Source organism: Ascaphus truei, chromosome 1 (assembly GCF_040206685.1).
Source record: "Ascaphus truei isolate aAscTru1 chromosome 1, aAscTru1.hap1, whole genome shotgun sequence".
NCBI classification, from domain to species: domain Eukaryota; kingdom Metazoa; phylum Chordata; class Amphibia; order Anura; family Ascaphidae; genus Ascaphus; species Ascaphus truei.
Window position 1 is genome coordinate 350,505,463 of NC_134483.1, and position 23,274 is coordinate 350,528,736.

Here is a 23,274-nt window from a genome sequence, read left to right on the forward strand (position 1 = left end):
TGAAAAGGCTGCATTGGGATTCAGTTTGGATTTAGGAGTTATACAGTATTACACAAAGAAATGTGGCAGAATTGAGAGCAAATGTAATATTCAAGTATCATCTTCTTTTTCTCTGTAAAGGAAATACAGAGCATTTTATAATGGCATAAAAACACATCGGCACATGATTCCCATACATATAAACCACTGCAATGCAATACAGACTTGTATGGCATGAAAGAATTTCTCTTTGAAACTTTCTACAAACGACATATTATTTCTCAGTCTTAATCAAACTTCTTTTTCTGAATACGAGAAATTATTTATACACTAAACAATTATCTAGTGTGACAGAATAATCATGGGAGTATATAAATTAGTTATTCTCTGAGCAGACTGTTTTCCATAGTGATCTTCATCTCTTGATTTTTTTTCTGACTGACTACTGTAGAGCAGCAGGAAGGTTTTGATCCGCGCTCGTGCTTTCTTAAAGTTCAAATGTGGATCAACTCCACCTCCTTGCAGCTACTTCAAAGTTTTCCCCAATTCCACAAAATCCACCGAAGACAGGTTCCGTGGACTGGACATCCGAGGAAGAAATAAACACAGAGCACACCAAAGGCGAAGATCAGGTATATTTGGCAGTACAAATAAAGCAAGTGTAGACTTACATATATATGTCTTCTATAAAATGTTCGTTTTTAGCAGCTCTGTGCTATGTTTACATTTTCCTTTTTTATGTACTACTGCTGAGTTTCATCTATTCGACAACGGAGCCACTCTTATCATCAAATTACTCATTTGTGAATTTGTTTCTATTAGAAGCCATCCACGGTGTATTAAACCTATACTATTTTTTAGATACATGTTGAAAAGGCTATATCTAAATTAATTGGGATTCACTACATTACCAATGTAGGCTGTAGAGGGTCTTTAATCTGGTAGTTATGTGTTTATATGTTTATCCCCCTCACCATTAGAATTATTTGGTGGATAGTATTTGGAGTTATTACTCATACAGAGGTGATATTGTTCATAATTAATGTGTCGTCATACAGTGTTTTACTACACTTTCTATTTTTCATGATTTGTATTGAGCACGAGTAAAAGACCAGCGCCAAGGAGGACACTTTTTTGCAAGGTTTATAAGACAGTAACATGTATAGTGATCAAAATAATAAGACAAAAATAAATAAGAAGCTACTATAGGTGGCAGGTGGAATATTTAGCATCAGTATTATAGTTCAGCTAAATGAATATTGAAATTAGGATCATTATTATGTGACAACAACAATGTGGTGAAAGTGTTATTGGTTCTGATTTTAGATGGTCCAAAGTCAAGTACGATTGGAATTGGAATGTTGTATGTATTCTCTTTTGGTAATACACATTATCAAAGTTTTTGCTGTTTTTCTGCAGAATTTTGCCTGATTACCTGAGTTCAATGGATTTACCTACAGTAAATCTTTTTTCCATTTACACGTGAGCTTGTCTTTAGATTCCTCTTCTGCATAAATAATTGATAAAGCACAAAAATAAATAAATAGTCTAAATTTCAATATGTAGATGGAAACTTTAGAAGTCCAAGAAAGAAAAGGCTTAATCTTGCAATATTTTCTACTAGTTATATATGTTTCCTTAATTTATTTAAACTGCTCAATCTTGCCTCCAGAGAACATCTCTACGTTTCTATATCCCCACTGATCACCAACTGGAAAAATGTGATTAGGATAAACCTGGTTCAAAATCTGGGACATCAAAAATAGTAGTCATGGAAAAGTACATTTACATTTGAATTTTAAAGACTGCCAAAAGTGCAGAGAGTATTTTATTCCTGGTGGTGCTGTGCATTTTTGGTAGCCTAAATAGCACATTAAGGTCAATGGGCTGGGATTCATTAGTTTTATACTGTATCAACCCAACATTAATGTTTTGGTCTAAAGTGCCAGGCAATCAGATGGCGTTGTATTATACTAGTTGATCAGTCATGGCCTGTCCACCAGTCAAATTAAAAATGATAGTTTGACTCTGGGTTCCCCCCAGCTCCCCCCCCCCCAACCCTATGAAAGTTAATACGTGGGACTGGAGATTGGGAGATGTGAACTTTTATAGAGACAGGTTATTGGAAAAGAACAAAAAACCAAAAATAATTCCAGGGAGCAGATTAATTTTTATAGCATAGATTTTGCCCATCCTGGATATATTGTATTTACTTTAGTTTTCTATAAACTTCTTTAATGTCCTAATTAACATAGGTAGTTTGCATTATACATGATTTTAGAGGAACTTGTTACAATTCATAAATAGGGAAGGGCTGATTTTTGCCACAAGAGGAAAAATGTGAGAGATACAGCTAAACCCCGTTATAACGCGCCTCGTTATACCGCGATTCGGTTATAACGCGGTTTTCCCGTGGCTCACACTGACACACTGCACACACACTGCACATTGCTCACACACTGCACACACTGACACACTGCACACACACTGCACACACACTGCACACACTGCCACTGCACACACACTGCACACTGCACACACACTGCTCATTGCTCACACTGCACACACTGACACACTGCACACACACTGCACACTGCACACACACTGCTCATTGCTCACACTGCACACACTGACACACTGCACACACACTGCTCATTGCTCACACTGCACACACTGACACACTGCACACACACTGCACACTGCACACACACTGCTCATTGCTCACACTGCACACACTGCACACACACTGCACACACACTGCACACTGCACACACACTGCTCATTGCTCACACTGCACACACACTGCACACTGCACACACACTGCACACTGCACACACACTGCTCATTGCTCACACTGCACACACTGCACACACACTGTACACTGCACACACACTCCTCATTGCTCACACTGCACACACTGACACACTGCTCATTGCTCACACTGACACACACTGCACACATACTGCTCACACTGACACACACTGCAGACACTGCTCATTGCTCACACTGCACACACTGACACACTGCCACACACTGCACACTGCTCACACTGACACACACTGCACACACACTGCTCACACTGACACACACTGCACAGACACTGCTCATTGCTCACACTGCACACACTGACACACTGCTCATTGCTCACACTGACACACACTGCACACTGCTCACACTGACACACACTGCACACACACTGCTCACACTGACACACACTGCACACTGCACACACACTGCACAGACACTGCTCATTGCTCACACTTACTGCACACAGCTCTCACAATACACTCACATGTCAGCAGCCCACCCCCCCCTCACATGTCAGCAGCCCACCCCCCCCCTCTCACATGTCAGCAGCCCATCCCCCCCCCTCTCACATGTCAGCAGCCCCCCCCCCTCTCACATGTCAGCAGCCCACCAGCCCGTTTTTCACATGTCAGCAGCCCACCAGCCCGTTTTTCACATGTCAGCAGCCCACCAGCCCGGTGGAGGTTGGAATAATGACATCACCCGCAGGGGGCGGAGAGCGGACGGCTTGATTGACAAGAAGAGGGCTGTGGGCGGGGCGACTGAATGAGGCCAGGCAGTAAGAGTGCCCGGATGTGGGATGCTTGTTCTGCAGTCATTGGTGCCATATAGGAGGTAAGTGGGCGTGGCTTGCATCTTTTACCCCCCTTTGTCTCTATGGCAACTCCTCCTGCCCGGGTGATTTGCAGTGCAGGGTGGGCGGAGGTGAGTCAGAGCCGGGCGTGGTGGACCCGGCCGGGGAGGGGGAGCCTCGCGCTCTGGGACCCTCTCCCAGCCTCTCCTCCCCACCCCTCTCCCTCCTTCCCGCCGCTCACCAGGACTCAGTGACCGGAGCTGCAGCTAACCCAAGTCCCGCAGGCTGTGCGAGGTGCTGGTATCTGTCACACCCTCCCTGACCCCGCAAAGCGGCTCTGATGCTGGGCGTAACGGTGATGACGAACAGGTAGGGGACCCTGCATTAAAGCCTGAGAGATGCACTGTTAGCATTGCTATATTGCAACTTTTAGGTGAGTGACTCCGGTAGATTAGTGTCTCCTCACCCTGCCCACCCCTTCTCACCATCACACACACACACACACACACACACACACACACACACACACACACACACACACACACACACACACACACACACACACACACTCTGTCTCTCTCTCTCTCACACACGCACGCACACACACACTCTGTCTCTCTCTCTCTCTCTCACACACGCACGCACACACACACTCTGTCTCTCTCTCTCTCACACACGCACGCACACACACACACGCTGGGAGGACACAGACACGTGCAAAACCAGGGGGCTGAGAGGGAGGACGGATGAATCGCCGCCATTTTTAAAATTTTATTTATTTATTTATTTAACTTCCTTCCCTCCTCACTCCCGATCAGGAGCGCGGCGGCCATTTTTTTAAAAATTAGCGCGACACCGTTACTAACGCGGTGGACTCGGGGTGGACCCCGAGCACCGCGTTATAACGGGGTTTAGCTGTATTTACAGTTGTGTGAAAAAGAAAGTACACCCTCTTTGAATTCTATGGTTGTACATATCAGGACATAATAACAATCCCCTCTCCATTGTGTGATGTAAGATGACTATAAAGAAAGGATAGCCATTCCCCAGTAGGTATTGTGACCAGTGATATCATCATAAGGAGATGGGTGGGTATATATAGCTCCCCTGAATGTTCTAGAACCAGTTTCCTCAGGAGTGGCAGTTAAAGGGGACTCACCATGAGTCATGTATATAGGTTTAAGTGTATAGTTATGTGTAGTAAGAATGTCCTGTCACCTTTATTGTTTTCAGCGAGGGAACGTGCCCTATATAGTTAGCGCCTGTAAGCAATGGCCTAGGATTGTTGTCATTCAAGAAGAGGAGTAACATGTGCTCAGTAGGGAGTTCTCAGAGTCGAAACTTTGGAACATAATTGGATTCGGCCCACTGGAAGGTCTTTAGAAAAGTCCCGATTCAATAGGTCTGCATGAGGTCGGCAGTATACAGAGTGAAGGAATATTGATCTGGATGGATTCCCATCGTATGAGTGAGAGCAACCAAGGGAATTAAGCCTAAAGAAACCTAAATACCTCCCTAGGGTAGGAGTGAGAGCTACCATGGTAAAAAGCACTGAGTGACCATTTTGTTTGACACCATTTAATATCTGAAGTGAAGTACAGTAGGTTTTGTATATAGAGCATTATCAATGTCTGTGAATAAAGCTCTTGTTTGTACTATAAAAGTTCCAGGCACCCATCATTATTCCATCAGTATATCTATGCCCAACCTGCACAGATCCAGAACCCTGACAAGGTACTGTATGAGAGACTGAGCAAAGCCATGTACATTGTCAGCTGATGTAAACTCCTTAGGAACCGGGCAAGGAGGGTTACATAAGTTTTACTCTCTCAGGAGGGAGATTGATTAGAACTTTTTGACTGGTTTATTTTGAACCCTGATAAAGAAACAAATGTAAGAATTGCATCAAATAAATTTGCAAGAGAAGTTAAGAGTGACAATAGGATGTCATGAGCAAAAAGTGCTAACTTGCATTCTTCTGATGTGGTGGACACCCTTTGGACTTGATTGCTGGCAGGTCTAGTCTGTTTCCTTCAAAGTAGAGCAGTTGCTTACGTGGGGATCTGTTAGGAGCCTACATTTAGGCGGTACTGTACATAAAAGTTCCACTGTCATGTTTCTCCCTAGTCTTTAAATTCTCCCTACAAAGTGGAGTTTGTTACCACTATACTGCAGAATTTCAGCAATTTTTTATCATTTCTGTGTATTGTGTCAGATAGCACGGGATCTTGTCTGGGACATTTTGTGATGATTTTTAAGTGTATGTAGGGTATTATGTGTAAAGTTTATATATACTTTAATATGTATTGTAATAACATTTTTTATTTTTATATTTCCATATGTAGTCTACCTGTCTTTTTTTAAGTATATTTATTGATGACATTCAGTCTTGGTTTTGTATACATTTGTTGGAGAGTACAGGCAATCATTTTCTTTATTCTTGTTTTGGTGCATATTTTCCTTATAACGATTGCTCCTGCACGCACGCACGCATTATATTATATTTAATGTATATTGGTTTGAGTGTTAGTGGGTAATGATTGCGATATTTTTTTCTTGTTTCAATTTAACTTTTTAAAACCAAGTCACAAATATCCGCGGCACATTCGCAGCGAATTCGAATGCCGGCGATAAATCCAGCTCTAGATTTAAGGAAACTTTCTAGCCTTTTTTTTTTTATAAAATAGTTTTCAAAAACTTTCTGATCATCATATCATTTTCTATAATCATTTCTAAACTCACTAAGAATTTAAAGTTGATCAAAAGTTAAAGCGTCTGATTGTATGCATAGGGAATAAATATTGCTTAGCGATTGGCATTCAGGTAATCTTCTATGCTTCATTGTCTTTTGAAAAAAAAAAACGGTGGGCTTGTCTACCTCATCGCATGTGTGGTTCTTTCAAATAGGCAAAGTTTCATCTCATCACTAACTTTAAAAGTTCTTTTAAAATCAAATCATAATGGTTGCACTTGTGGAGCTCCTTAAATTTGTTTAATTGGGCTGAAATGGAATTGATTTTCTGAGATGTAATTTTCTTCCTAGTGGAAGCAATGGTAATTGGAATTCCTCGCATTACAGCTTTGTGAGTCTCCCAAAGAGTAGGTGTAGGGATCTTAGGTGATTTGTTTAGGGAAAAATAAGCCTGCAGTTCAGATTGTAATTGAGAGGCATCTATCGGGATGAATAATAATGCACTGTTTAGTCTCTAGGGAAGCAAAATGAAGTGAGCTTTAATTTTTCAATTTCAAGGTCAATTATTGAATGGATGATAGGAAAATATGCCGAAAGGGAAAGTTTTAGTAATAAAAAAAATAATAAAATGAATAAAGTATAATAATATAATATAAACTAATAAAAAGATCGGAAGGGCAACATAAATAAAGTGAAAATAAAAATATTAATAAATATAAGAGATAGTAGGACCTAAATGTTATTTCATAAATCCTCGGTGTAACACAGAAATAATGTTGATGCCTAGGAAGTGCTGCTGCTTAATGGAATAGTCCTTCCACCACATGGATAAATTATAAATCTGAAAAATTAAGCTCAAGAAAATGATTCCAATAGCGTAATAGATTGGAATTGGTAAATAAAAACAAATAGAGCTAATGCACTTACAGATGTGCTTCTTGTAAGATGCCTATCAGGTCATAAGGCTGAGTATGTCTCCATAATCTCCCCTCTCGTCCACCAATCTCTGGCTTGCCACAGTTGCTTGCAGGACTTCTCTTGGTCCCTCCATCGACAGACACCTGCATTTGGGGTTTTGGTGTCGCGGCTGTGGAATGCCACTAGGGGTGTCTCGTTCAGGCTTGATAAGTAGCTATGGCAACCCTACACATTTATTGGGAACTACTCCTGCTTCCTTAAGGTTAATACCCTCTAAATACCCCTGATAAAGCAGGAATACTCCCTGTGAAATGGATAGGGCTGCCATAGACAGTGATCAAATCTGAGCACATCTGTGTCAGGCCAGCGATCAGTGGATGAGAGGGGCAATTGGGGAGGTGCACTCTGCTTCAGGACTTGATAAGCTTCTTCTTACAAGAAGCATGTCTGTGAGTGGCTAGCTCTTTTTGTTTTTATTCATATCTATTAAAATGTGTTACGCCATTGGGAGCTGTCATGGTAACACCATTAAAATATTCAGTATTTTAATAATCTGGCACACAAACAGTTAACTTGAGTTTCAAGTTTCAGCTTAAAAATACATGTATTGTTTTTATTTGGGTCAGAAGAGGACCCATATTTGTTTTCTGTGTTTGTCTAGGAGTGGACTTACCGGAGACCGACCTGCTCTGGGATTGTGGAGTGGTTCAAATCTAGATTCAAAACTCTTTTTGACAGTGGAAACCAGCATAAGATCCTTTAATTTACCAAAAAAGATATTCCTACAAGGGTCTTGGAACACCAAATGGTGTGGCAAGGAAGATATTCCATATGTCTGTGCAAGTTTATTAAATATAAAATATTGTGGATCTTATACGATTCAGAAGAGCAAATATATATTTGTAACACTTGTGATAAATTAATTAAATGATGCTAAACAAAGGGTGCAAAGGTTAGATATCCATTTGTCTCTCAAAGTTAGCATTTACCCCGTAAAAAAAAGAACCTATTTTCCTTCAATAAAATACCCTGAACGCGATAGGATGGTCACAATATCCTAGGGGCTACAGGGAAAAAGTTATGAGAATGTTCACAGACTTAGGCATTTTTTTATTCAAAAGATAAACTATTTTCTCTCCCCAAACCGAAAAGGTGTCACTGGAGATTGATGAAGTGGAGTTCAAGACACGCCCCAGAAGGTGGGCATATTCAGTTTTCAATAAAGGGGCTTTTAGGATAAAAACCATGTATTTGATATATGAATTTAAAATTCATCAGAGGGAGTGGACTATGCCAACAAGACACATGAATTCTAATATTTCCAACTCAAGACTCTCTGAGAAACCTAAATATATGGTGTACGTATTGTATATTAGAAATTTGTTTGTTTTTTTACCATTATTTTTATGAAACTGTCTGCATACATAATACTGTATGTTTCTTGTAGCATTCTTTTTTTTCTGTAAACTAAGCACTGTATTACTTTTTAATTTTAAATGTAAAATGTAATTAGTACTGCTTTAGTCTCTAATTGCACTTTGAAAATGCAGTTATACTCTTCAAAAATGTGCAAACACATATTGTTAAAATAAATTTTTGTGTTCTAATTAAATATTTTTATTAGTAAACAGGGACGAAGGATCCCTAGTGATAAGCCTTTTCTTTATTCTTGGTGGTGGCAGCGATTCAAGGTTATATTTGTGACAGGTTGAGGGGTGACATTACTAATTTGAGGGTCCCTGCAGGGAAGAAAAGTGGGTGAGCTAGATAGCTGTGTGTATTAACCCTTGTCACATATACAAGTCATGTGCTCATTCGTGACCGGAGCATTTTATTGCCCGTTTTTTCGGACTAGTAATATTCTACATAACATGAGGTATTTGCTTTGTATCGCTGAAGAAGTAATTCAATGCAAGTAGGATTTATGTACTTCAGAATACAATTTAAAGTTTTTAGCAGATGAATGAACATTTATAAATCAATGATAAGAGAGTTGTTAAACTCTTTGTGTAGTACCATATTACAGGATCCCTGCAAACACTCGTCTTAGCAGAGGCAGCTTTTAATTTATCTAGAACCTTGTATAGAGTTGAAATTAAATCTCCCCCTAGAATAATACAATATTTTTAATGTAATTTAACAGTTGGAAAAAAAATAGTCAAAGAGGCGAGCTTTCGCTTCATTAGGTACATATATATTGGCTAATATTATTCATGTATTTCTTAGCATACCAATTACAATAATACATTTTTCTTTAACGTCATTTTTATTAACTGTGGTTTAAAAGCAATATTATTACTGAATAGAATTGCTTCTCCTCTTTCCTTAACTGAAAAGGACTCTAAATAAAATTGAGAGAATTTCTTGTAAAAAAAATAATAATATGCGGGAGCCGACCTGGAGGTGGCATTAGTTTTCTGTAGGAATGTAATGTTAGCTTCTTTACAATCAGTTATTTCAAGTTTACACTTTCTAAGGATAGTAAAGCCCTTCACACATGACATAGAACAAGGGTGGCAAACTTTTCCCCGTGCGCACACCTGCCTGCTCTCCTTGGCGCCTTGTGCCCCCGCCCTGCTTGACCCCGGTATCAAATGACGTGCGGGGTCATGTGATGTCACGTCGCCATGGTAACGTGACGTCATTTGACACCAAGTTACCAGGACGACGCGTCGCTGGAAGGGAAGTGTATTATAGAGGCCTCACGCGGTCCCCCGGCATTTCATTTAAATGCCTGGGGGGGGGGGGAGCACGGGACCTCTAAAACTGCTGCGCCCCCCCCTGAAAGTCTAGCTCCCCCCGTGCCCTCCCGTTTGCGCACCGCAGATATAGAAGGTTTACATTTGTGATTAGAGAAGATTTAGATTAGGTATTATTAGGTCAAATTCTCATGTCAGGATTGTCAGATAGTCACCACAAAAAAAAAAAAAAAAGAAATCAGAAAAGAGGATGAAAAGGGGTATAGAAAAAGCTCGTCATGCTTCTGCATGAGAAGGACAAGCAAACTGGACTACTACTGGAGCACATATAACGAAATGGTATAACTTGGTATGGGGACACCAGAGATAATAGCATTTGACTTTTGCCGGATATTTATGCCTTTCACAGGGGGTTTATGATACTGTATACAAGTGTCTAATTCTACTTATGGTAGATCCATTTTGTCATTAATATCATTTAATTACCCTTACTGTGTTACCCCTGGTTGTATTTAGCAATTAACTTCCATATATTATTCATCTATCAGATGGTCGTTATACTTTATCACACAGTGACTACTACCGCTACTGTACATGATATCAAGGTGATATAAGTCTGCAGCTTCTGAGGACCATATACCTATTATTAAATTGGAATTGTCATTTGTGCTTATTATGGGTTCCTCTGACTCCACTATGAGGACTATCTATGTTTTTAACATTTGAGTGTTTAATGAATTGGATGTATTAAAATTTTATTATTTTCATTTTTAAACCTCTTCTTCTGACTATAGTATACCACGTAGCAGAATCATTCATATAGGGTATTATGCCATATACCATTTACTAGGCAATGAGTGCACAATCGGGGGTGTTTTTTTGACCCTATTTCTTGGGGTCTTTCGTTATATGTGTTTGTGACAGGGTAAATAAAAGCCACGAGTTATATGCCTGGAAAACCTATGTCTAGTCTGCAGTGCAGCACTGACTAGGTTAAACTTCAGCTGGGAACCTCAGGACAATTAGTTGGATCCCAGCTGCCTAATCAAGGTGTGTTAAAACCTAGGTTGTAGACACATGGAGCTTTGCTGTTGATGAGAGAGGAGTAAGCTTCTAAAGAGATTCCTGAAAACAAGGTCTGAGTAGCAAAGTAGTGAAACTGTGAACTGTCTGTCCCCTGCATAGAAATAGGGTAGCTGCATATATATAAACTGTCTGCTAAAGAGAAACTGTTTTGTTCGGTTTGCTGAAGGAAAAGCCATTTTCGTTTGTTGCTGAAAAAGAGCTATTTTTGTTTTGTGTGCTGTATATTTTTCAAGGCAAAATAAAACAGCCTTGTCAAGAAACCCACGTGTGTAGTTGCATGTACTCTGCAACAGTGTTATATATTATTACCCTTTGCACCTGCATTTATTAGGACTTTTACAAAGGAGAACAGTCTGATCCATCAGTTCTTGCTACTACTGGAGCAGCAAACCCAGCCCCAAACCCAGCAGCAGGCAATTCAGGATGAAAGGCTGGCCCAACTGCTGTCCTGGTCCCCTCGGTCTGCCAGACAAGAACTTCTGGACAGCCCGCTGGTTGGGGAAAAATTAAGCCGGCAGAGGACCCAGTGGCTATCCTTTTAACCTTTAAAAGGGTTGCCACTGCCCAAGGCTGGCCGGTGGATCACTGACCAACCAGTTTGGCTCCATTCCTGATAAGAGAGGCCTAAGCCAGTATTAGCTCTTTCCAACAGATCAGCATATCAGACTATTTGCTGGTAAGATCAACCATTCTGGATCACTTAGGCCTGACTCCAGAGGCCTACCGGTAGCAATTTTTGACCATGAAATACACCTCCAAAATGAGACCCCGGGTCACAGCTCACCGCTTGCTGGACTTGTGTAACCCGTGTATCCAGCCAGGGCAACACACCAAGTGTGAGCTTGAGATCCTCGAACAAGTCATTCTGGAGAAATTCCTGAAGGTGTTAACCCCTCCCTCCCACTCCTGGATAAAGTGCCATGCTGCCAAAACCCTAGCTGTGGCTGTTCAGATCATGGAAAATGGTTGGAGAAAAATCTGTCCAAGTACTTGTGGATTAGGGCTCTTGTAAAAGTTGTTAAAATCAATGACAATGTCTTGAATGCAGTGTCTTCAATGTTTTTAAATTATTGAATAATATTGTGTACATGGTGAACAAGCATACACAAACAGGAAAGGTCACTAGACAAATCTATGTGCCTAAGGTGTTTGTTAAAGCGGTGTTCACCCAAGCCCTAATATCCCTTGAGGTGGTCACCTCAGTAGAGACAAAACTATTGACTGTATTTTGTCATGATTCTTCTAGCCAGGAGTGCATGGGGATATCACTATGTTGTTTGAGGTATATCCTCAATGTCAGCTGGACATCCTGAATGGAGCCGGCACTCCAGAAGTCTTCATACAAAAAAAAAAAGAATTTGAATCCACACCAATCAAAGTTTCGGTCAAACATACTGATCTTTGTAAAGATAAAGTGGTGTGCATACAATGATCCTTATATCTGTGTCTAAAGTGAACTGTTTTACATGATACAGATGAAAGGGCGTGACTAATCACCACCCATAAAAGTGACATCATCAAGTTTCATGGGTGTATCTAAGAACACACCAATAAATACAGTGATAAAGTTAACCCTATAAACCTTAACCTTGTAAAAGATACCACCAGCCTCATAAGAATAGTATGCAAAACTGGTGCAGCGGTGACCTAAAAACATACAAGTTGTTTTATAATATTTAGGTACTGTTCAATGCCTCTGTGCCCACTGGGTCCTGAGCTCTTGTTGGCATCTGTCAGGGTGGTCTGGGCTTGATGGAGCACATAGCAGCCCCTGCTTGTCCACAGGGGTCCTGGCAATGCTCCCTCTCTGCTCCCTGCTCCCTTTACTGTGTCCCAGTAGTTCCTCTCAACACTGAAGCAATCTGCTTGGCTGTTGATCCTCGGTTCTCCCACAGGCAGTAAAACTGTTGCAATGGCTAAACTCCTGTTGTGCTGCTTGTAAACTTTGTCTGTGTGCCAGTGCTGCTGTTGCACTAATAGATCCAAATAATAGATCCTCAACGTCCGGGTACCGGCCTCCGCTTTCATTGATTCCGGCTCTGGAGGCAACTTCGTGGACCACGACTTCGCCATCGAGAACCAAATTCCGTTGATCAAAAAGAAGGTACCCATCAGCCTCAAAGCTATAGATGGAAGACCCTTACAACCGGCATTCATCACTCTAGAAACTCCCCTTCTCACACTTTCCACCACGGACGGCCACACCGAGCAAATCTCCTTCAACGTCTTCTACTCCCCCATGGTCCACGTCATTTTGGGATTGCCTTGGCTTCAGGTACACAATCCACGCATTGATTGGACGGACCGATTGCCCATTCAGTGGACCTCTTCCTTACAGGTCCCTGTAGAGACTTCCGCGACCACCCTCGTGGGCCTTGAGACCTCCATTCCGCCTCCCTCCACCCTTCCCGAAGTATATCTCAATATCAGGGATGTCTTTAACAAGACCCAGTCCGATATACTTCCGCCACATTGCCCCTTTTACTGCCCCATCGAGTTGATCTCTGGAGCTACTCTCCCCAAGTCAAAATCCTATCCAGTCACTTTACCAGAGACCGAAGCTATGTCTTCTTACATTCAAGAAAATCTCAAGAAAGGATTCATCCGGAATTTCACCTCCTTGGCTCGTGCCGGATTATTTTTCGTGAAAAAGAAAGATGGTTCTTTGAGACCCTGCATTGACTACCGTGGCCTCAATAAGATCACAATCAAGAACCAATACCCACTTCCTCTTATTTCTGAGCTGTTCGACAGGCTACAGGGGGCTACTATATTTTCCAAACTGGATCTCAGAGGGGTGTACAACCTGATTGGTATACTAGAGGGCGACGAGTGGAAGACTGCTTTCAACACGCGCAGCAGTCATTATGAATACCTCATGATGCCCTTAGGTCTCTGTAATGCCCCGGCCGTTTTCCAAGAATTCATGGACGAGATCTTCCGGAACATTCGGAATATTTTCGTTATTGTTTATCTGGACGACATTCTTATTTTTTCCAGGAGCTTGGAGGAACATATCCGCCACACCAGGGTGGTCCTTTCTCGGCTTCACGCCAACAGGTTCTATGCTAAGATGGAGAAGTGCCTCTTTCATCAACCTTCCACAGCCTTCCTTGGCTACATTATTTCCGATGAGGGCTTCACCATGGATCCGGAAATATTGAAGTCCTGGACTGGCCACAACCCAACTCCCTAAAAGCTACCCAACATTTTCTCGGGTTTTCTAACTATTATCGGAAGTTCATCCGTAATTTTCTACTTCCATCGCACCCATTATCGCTCTTACTAAAAAAGGGTCCGATCCCTCTGTATGGTCCCTTGAGGCTACCAGTGCCTTCGAGACCCTCAAAAGGGCTTTCGTTTCCGCCCCCCATTCTTCATCACCCCGACACTGCCCTCCCCTTCCCTTCACCCTCGAGGTCGATGCCTCTGATATCGGTGCCGGCACAGTACTGTCACAAAGGTTTTCCCCCAAGACAAGCTCAATATCTGTGGCTTCTTTTCCCCAAAAAAATCTTCGTCCGAGAGAAATTATGACGTCGGTAATAGGAAGCTGTTGGTGATTAAGCTAGCCCTACAAGAATGGAGGCACCTTCTTGAAGGTACGAAAGAACCGGTAGCCATACTCACGGATCATAAAAATTTATTGTATATCGAAGGGGCTCGCCGTCTGGGATCCCGTCAAGTGCGCTGGGCATTATTTTTTTCTCATTTCAATTACACTACCTCGTACATTCCAGGCACCAAGAACATTAAAGCCAACACTCTTTCAAGTCAGTTTACCACTGAAGAGAAGTCCGACGAAGTCTATGAAACCATTTTACCCTCTAAATGCATTATCTCCGCCAATTCTTTCAACATCTTGGATAAAGTTGTGAAGGCCCAGGCTCACATCCCCAGCAGGTTAGAGGTACCAGAGGGACTCCTGTATGCCGGCCCATGCTTCCATCACAAGATCATGGAATGGGGTCACTCTTCCAGATCAGCTGGTCACCCAGGTTTCACAGTGACCCTGGATTTGATCAGACGTACTTTCTGGTAGCCAAATATGAACAGAATTATCCAGGATTTCACGAAAGCCTGTCCGGTATGCACACAAGAGTAAGTCCACTTGACACAAGCCTTCGGGTCTTCTTCTACCCCTTCCCATCCCTGAACGTCCTTGAACGCATATATCAATGTGCTTTATTGTGGAACTCCCACCCTCCAGGGGTATGAACACCATTCTCGTAGTAGTGGATAGGTTCTCAAAACAGGCACACTTCGTCCCCCTCCCTAATTCTCTCACGAAAAAAATCTTCGAGCTTCTTGGTATCCCTCATTTAATTGTTTCTGACAGGGGCACTCAATTAATTTAGAAGTTTTGGCGGGCATTCTCCCAAAGGCTCGGCATCTCCATCCTGTTCTCCTCAGGATATAATCCCCAGACCAATGGGCAAACTGAAAAGATGAACCAGTCTTTGGAGCAATATCTGAGGTGTTTTGTGTCCGAATCCCAAGACAATTGGGTGGAATTACTTCCCTGGGTGGAGTTTGCTATCAATTCCCTCAGGAACTAATCTACTCAGGAATCCCCCTTCTTAGTGAATTTCAACCCATCCACCTCCCCCATTCCCACACCTCTTCTGGTGTTTCCTGGAGAAGGATTCAAAAGGCACGGCACAGCGCTGTTCAAAGACTAAAGACGCAAGCAGATCGGCGCCGTCAAAAGGCACCGGAATATAAGCCGGGGGACAGAGTCTGGCTTTCCTCCAGGAATACTAAGCTTAAATCACCTTCTCAGAAGTTGGCATCCCGATTCTTAGGACCCTTCAAGATCTTGGAACAAGTAAACTCGGTGGCCTTCCGCCTCCTGTTACCACCGTCCATGAGAATTTCCACAGTCTTCCACGTCTCTATTTAAAGCCCTTCGTTCAGAATGCTCACTTTCCTAATCGCCCTCTCAAACCCAATCCCGTCACCATTAAGGGGCATCAAGAATTCGTGGTTCAATCCATCCTTGATTCTTGATTCACAAGAGCAAAAATGTTCACGATGTTCAGCGCTCCTCGTTATATGAAAAAGACATGAGAAAAAAAGGCAATATAGTGAAGTACGTTCACATACTAGTATCAGCACAAAGTGATGGTAATATATGCACTTACTTAAAAGTGCCTATTCCAGGCACATAACGGTATCTTATGCAGACAAATCACCTCCGTTTTGGCAATAACTTCAAGAGGGACGTCTTTTGTAAAAGCTTCAGCTTTATATAAAAGTTCAGGTACTGGTTTAACACATAACAGTGTAAAAACAAATGAAGAAAGACCAGTTTGTGTGCTCTCCCTCGGTTTCTGCGACATCCACCGCCGATCCAGTCGGCATTCTACGTCACTTCCGGTCTCTGGTGTTGCACCGTAACTGGTCCTCCCGGAAACCCTACGCATTTCAAAGGTGGTCCTTCATCGTCAGGGGTAAGTATACTTACTTATACTTATACCCCTGAAGCTTTTACAAAATAAGTCCCTCTTGAAGTTATTGCCAAAACGGAGGTGATTTGTCTGCAAAAGATACCGTTACGTTCCTGGTATAGGCACTTTTAAGTAAGTGCATATATTACCACCTTTTTGTGCTGATATGAGTATGTGAACGTACTTCACTATATTGCCTTTTTTTCTCACGTCTTTTTCATATAACGAGGAGCGCTGAACATCATGAACATTTTTGCTGCTGCTGGGAATTGGGAACAATTCAACTGTTCAAGCTGCACCGCATCACTTTATCTCTAAGGGTTTGGACTTTATAGTTTTAGAGCGCTTCCTATCACTGTCTTCGATTCACAAGAGGCAAACCACAATTCCTCGTTCACTGGAAAGGTTACGGGCCTGAAGAGCGATCTTGGGAGCCTCTCCACCACATTCACGCTCCAGCTTTACTCAAACGTTTCCACCAGAAATTTACTCACAAGCCATGGAAGGATCGTCCGGAGTTCGATCCTCTGGGGGGTGGTACTGTAAGGAACCGGTGTACGCATTCCCTGTGGCAGATCCCCTCCTTACCTGAGCAGACTTCCGCAGCAGCCACCCCCGCATTATCCCGTCGACCTCCACTCTCCTCGTATGTACGCCGCGGCCCTCTCCCCTGGCAGCGAGGCGCACCGCCGCACTTCCGGGTTGCGCTCGAGCAAGTCTTACAGGGCGCGTGTGCACCCAGCCTTCTATGTTCCCATCCTGCACTTCTGGCTCCGCCCCCCATTCGTCGCGGAATGCTCCCCCTCCTGGCCCAGCCACACACCTGACTTCTCCTCCTCTCTGCCACCGAGCCTATCCCTGAGGCAACCCAGACACACCTCCGTTCCTCCCCTGTCCTCCATTGGTCTGCCATCCTTTATTACCCCAGTCCTTCCTCTTCTTCTTTGCTCTGCATAGCTTCTAGTAGCCTTGTGCTGTTTGGAGTTCTGTGCCTGGCCTTCTGCTCTTGTTACATAGTTACATAGTTACATAGTAGATGAGGTTGAAAAAAGACTTCCGTCCATCAAGTTCAACCTATGCTAAATTTAGACAACAGATACTTTATCCTATATCTATACTTATTGATCCAGAGGAAGGCAAACAAAAAACCCCATTAAGGGGAAACATTTATTCCTTCCTGACTCCAAGAATTGGCAATCGGATTAATCCCTGGATCAACATCCTTCCCATGTATACTTATTTGGTATATCCCTGTATACCTTTCCCAACTAAAAAGATGTCCAACCTTTTTTTGAACAAATCTATTGTATCTGCCATCACAGTCTCCATGGGTAATGAATTCCACATTTTAACTGCCCTTACTGTAAAGAACCCTTTCCTTTGTTGCTGGTGAAATTTCCTTTCCTCCAACCTTAAGGGATGGCGCCGAGTCCTTAGTACTGCCCGTGGGATGAATAGTTCTTTTGAACGCTCCTTGTATTGTCCCTGAATATATTTGTATAGAGTTATCATATCCCCTCTTAGACGCCTCTTTTCTAATGTAAATAAATCTAATTTAGCTAGCCTCTCCTCATAAGTTAGAATGTCCATCCCCTTTATTAATTTGGTGGCTCTTCTCTGCACTCTCTCTAGTTCCATAATGTCTTTTCTTAGGATTGGCGCCCAAAATTGTACTCCATATTCAAGGTGTGGTCTTACTAATGCTTTGTAAAGGGGCATAATTATGTTTACTTCCCTTCCATCCATTGCCCGTTTGATGCAAGATAAGATCTTGTTTGCCTTTGCAGCTACTGCATGACATTGGGCACTATTGCTAAGCCTGCTGTCTACAAGCACTCCTAAATCCTTCTCCATCAAGGATTCCCCCAATATATCTCCATTTAATTTGTAAGTCGCCTTTTTATTCTTGTATCCCAAATGCATTACCTTACATTTATCTGTATTAAACATCATCTGCCATTTACCTGCCCACGTTTCCAGTCTCTCCAAGTCCTTCTGAAGAGAAATTACATCCTGCTCTGATTCTATTACCTTACACAATTTAGTATCATCAGCAAAGATGGAGACTTTGCTCTCGATTCCAACCTCAAGGTCATTAATAAACAAGTTAAAAAGCCCTGTTCTAGTTACTGATCGGCTCGTCTGACTAACCTCTCTGGATTTGGACTCCGGCTTCCCTTGACTTTGTGTACCTCTCTACCCCTGGACTTGGCTACAGACTTCAACCTTGCTTCTCTCTCCTTTCCTTGACCCTTGGCTTATGGACTCACTACTCGGACCTCTGGCACCCCAGACTCGGCAAGTACTTAACCATTCTACTCACACCAAACCCGGCAACGCACTCTACCACACTCTGGGCACGCTCTCACTGCTGTGAGTGCGTGGTACACTACCTTTCCATCTCAGTACTGGGGACTGGTCTGGACTGCGGGCAGCACAGCGTTACACTGTTGAAATATGATTTTCATAATCTTTGGTAAGATTTAAATACGTTTTATCCCCCATAATCCCAGCCCCGTCGTAAATCAGCTGTGAGATTGGCAGTTTTATGACAGAGTAAGAAAAAACTTTTACAAACCAGCGTTTAAACTTTGCCTCAGTATATAACCGCACTCATAACTTTCCTTAACTAATACTTACACACACATCAGTCAAATCAATATGTTACACGCTCATGGCGGACGCGACAAGACTAAGCATAACCGCCTTACATCTAAACCTGAGGGACAAATGAATATCTGTTCCCCAGTACCTGCCAGACCTCCCATATCAGGTCCCCTTGCGTTCGTCTCCCTGAAACAAATGCAAATATAAAAATTGTATACTTCAGCATCGCTGTCAAGTCCATGATTCCCTATGTCACATCTTTGGGATGGTATAGGATAGCCACACGCTTCCATGGATGCTTTGAAAACCTCATAAACCGTATTCTGTGTATGTTTGTGTCAGGAAAGCCACAATTTACTTCCAGCTCTGGAAAAACATATGTACTAGATTATACGTTGTAACACTGGGCCTGGTTGAGGGGTTAAAAGGTCATAAACCATTACTTTGAACTTTTAAAATCCAACTCCAATTAAGGTCCACCTTTGAAATTCTGTACTGATCCATAACAAGTCTGGACCTGTCATAAACCCAATATATTGTATTTTTAAAATAAAACTCCAATCCTATTAACCCCTGAAGCACCAGATGGAGTAAAACACATAATATCTCATGATATTATCATAACAGATATATATTAACATAGATAAATTTGTTAATGCCCATTCCTCTTTCAGCATCAGTGCTACATTAAAGACATACTGTATAACAGAGAAACTTTCCCAACATAAGAAGCCCCTGAGTTTAGTGTTGGAAGTACTGGTATCTAGATCAGAGGAAGCAGAATCAGTTACTATTAACTAAGCTATAAAAGCCGCATTCTATCCCCCGGAGCTGAAATGCATTAATTTCAGTATTCATTCCACTGACCTCCTGCTTCCTACTTACATTAAAAAAAGTAAGGGGGACCACACCTTTACATTTAAAAAGATTGCTAGTTTGAGATGTCACTTACTGTTACTATGGTTTCACAGTCTAGAGTTAGAAATAGGAAAAAAACACATTTAACCTTAAGAGAGAACAGGTACAACAGATGAGAAATATGTACAAATCACTATTCATGAGATGGTGGTAAATCATAGAATATATATTTACCTTGGTCCATGTTTGAGATGCTTCTGTCTTTCATGGTGTGGATGGGATCTAGTGGTAGATCAGTAGATTGAGGTATGTTTGCAATAAAGGATTTCTGCTCTTTTTGCATGCCTTCCTCTGCAGTGTCAAACAGCAGATCCACATACAAATTCTCAACAGCAGAAAAAGAGTTGTCCAAATGTTCCCCTTCTTTACTTTCACTTTCATTTTTTTCTTCTTCACTGTACTGGTCAATGCCACCCCAATTTTTTTTCTCATCTTTGTGGTATTTTTCATCTGCAATATAAATTACATGTTTTATGGTGGTTTTTAGTTTGACTAAGGTAGTTCAATTAATAATTCAATTATTTGTACTCATTCACGATTTTATGAATTTGTCATTCTGATTATATTGTTTTAGAGTTATTTCATTTCACAACTGCTTGTCCCAAAAGGTCGAGTTTTTTTTGTCATGTGTAAAGAAATTGCAGCCTTATTGAACCAAAATTGACAGTATGATCCCAAGCAGGACCGCCAACAGAAATCATGGGGCCCAGGACAAATGAAAGGAGCAGGCCCCGCCTCCCCCGAACCCATAGCGCACCTACCACGGAAAAATATTTTTTAGCGCGCAACTTTTACTTAACTGTTTACTTCTTATTGTAATACGGAAAAAAACATTACAATGCAATCTGTTTATTTTTATATTGTCAGCAAAAGACAGGTGACTACCTGCATGGGTGGGTGACTGCCTGCCTGGGTCTGACTGACTGACTGCCTGGGTGACTAACTGCCTGGGTGGGTGACTGACTGACTGCCTGGGTGGGTGACTGACTGCCTGGGTGGGTGGGTGACTTGTTGACTGACTGACTGCCTGGGTGGGTGACTGACTGCCTGGGTGTGTGACGGACTGCCTGGGTGGGAGACTGACTGCCTTGGTGGGTGGGTGACTTGGTGACTGACTGCCTGGGTGGGTGGGTGACTGACTGCCTGAGTGGGTGTGTGGCTGACTGCCTGGGTGGGTGACTTGGTGGGTGGGTTACTGCCTGGGTGGGTGATTTGACTTGGGGGGTGGGTGACTGAGTAACTGGGTGAGTGAGTGACTGGGTGGGTGATTGGGTGGGTGGAGGGTGGTTGATTGGGGGTGTGTGTGACTTGACTGGGTGGGTGGGTGACTGAGTGACTGGGTAGGTGACTGGGTGGTGACTTGGTGGGTGGGTGACTGAGTGACTTGGTGGGTGTGTGACTGAGTGACTAGGTGGATGATTGGGAGGGTGATTTTGAGTGATTGGGGGGGTGGGTGACTTGACTGGGTGGGTGACTGGGTGGGTGACTTGGTGGGTGGGTGACTAAGTGACTGGGTGGGTGTGTGACTGAGTGACTGGGTGGGTGACTGGGTTGAGTGACTGGGTAGGTGACTGGGTGGGTGGGTGACTGAGTTTTGGCCCCTTGACTCATGGGGCCTGGGACGCCAACACCGGCATACTCCTCCCCCCCCCGCCCCCGTTGATAGCCCTGATCCCAAGTATAATGAATTTTTGCACTTTAGGTTTCTATCCTTGAATGTGAATGCATGTTTTTGGAGCCATTAAACAACGAAACCTCCCAAAATACATCAGATGTACAGTAGGATACCAGCACACAGTAATCATAGTGCATGACAAAAGGATTTAATTACAGATGTACTGTAGCTAGCCTTACTGTTTTCTGTGCCGCAAACTTAACAGTAAAACACGGCGCAGAAGGAAGTGACAGCCGTGATGGAACTGTAGTGGTCCAATCCTTTCAATGGGATTCCCTCAGCATTAATCCTCCTGGACCGCAACTGGCACGGTCATGGGACCACGCGTGATCGCCATGCCGAACACAGTAAGGACTACTACACCTGTATAAATCATTATGTCCTATGCCTATTTTGGATAGCATTATTGTTCAATTAGTTAACAATTTTACTTGTGTGAATGTCTTCAAATGTGCTTTGCAACATTACCGCAACATTTTGTGATTTCCCCCGCGCTTTTTGTGAAAATGACATTATCTAAATACGCCGTCACCGTATGTAAGGTCATGTGACTTTATTCAAATTTGCTTTGTTACAATTGACATTAAAAGTATTTTTTTCATCTGGTTAGTGAAGTTGCGCACATTTAAAAAAACATTTTTTTATTGACTTACTGTATTTTTACTGGGCGACACCATTTTATTTTCCCTTGGTTTCAACTATTATAAAAATCATGGCCATACTATATACAAAATATCCCTATTGATACACTCAAGCACTACCTCTGGGTAAAGGTTAGCATTAAATGATACTCCAAATAAAAATGGTGCAGCTGACAATCTTTGTTTTTAAAAGAATATAATTTCTCCTATAATAATAATAATAATAGCATGTTCTTGTATAGCGCTGCTAGTTGTACACAGTGCTTTACAGTGACATTTTGCAGGCACAGGTCCCTGCCCTGTGGAGCTTATAATCTATGTTTTTGGTGCCTGAGGCACAGGGATATAAAGTGACTTGCTCTTTGTCACAAGGAGCCGACGTTGGGAATTGAACCAGGCTCCCCTGCTTCAAGCTTTCGGTGCAGTCAGTGTCTTTGCTCACTGAGCCACTCCTCTCCTCTCCTGTAGAGACAACCTCTGTTCTATTTCTCCTGAGGGACACCTCTGTCTGCTGGACGCTTTTAACATAAACTAGTGCTCAGTGTACACAATCAAATTCAAACAAGTGTAGCCTCTCTGATGTTAGGCTTACTATATACAGAAGTAAATCCTAGATATCATTTCTGTGCAGTGCACAATGGGGACATGTCTAAGTAGAGTGTGTTCAAGGGATATATAGGAATATATAATATCCACAAGATAGTGTTTATGTATAGTGCATACACTCGTGCCAAACAGTGATGGCGTCTCTCTGACTTAGGTGGTTAATGCTCCCTAATGATCTCGAGTAAACGGAGGAAGTTCTGATCGCTCTCTACGTATCACGTGATATGTGATGTTTGCTAAACCAGACTAGCATTTCGGCCAATCAGGACTTATTCAGGGGCCACGTTTAGTTTAGAGGAAACCTGAAAATGCAATGTTTTATTTTAAGTATCATTAAATGCTAAGTTTTAACCAGAGACAGTTCTTGAATGCATCAATAGGGATCGTTTGTATATAGTATGG

At 42.4% G+C, this 23,274-nt stretch overlaps 1 protein-coding gene across 2 annotated transcripts in view; it reads right to left on the reverse strand.

The window, feature by feature from the left end:
- The window catches only part of BANK1 (B cell scaffold protein with ankyrin repeats 1), a 562,852-nt gene that overhangs the window by 94,869 nt on the left and 444,709 nt on the right, over window positions 1-23,274 (reverse strand). For both annotated transcript variants that reach the window (XM_075609123.1, XM_075609132.1), the window contains exon 10: window positions 20,125-20,400. In XM_075609123.1, coding sequence (XP_075465238.1) covers window positions 20,125-20,400 — 276 coding nt within the window. The remainder of the gene's footprint in view (window positions 1-20,124; window positions 20,401-23,274) is intronic.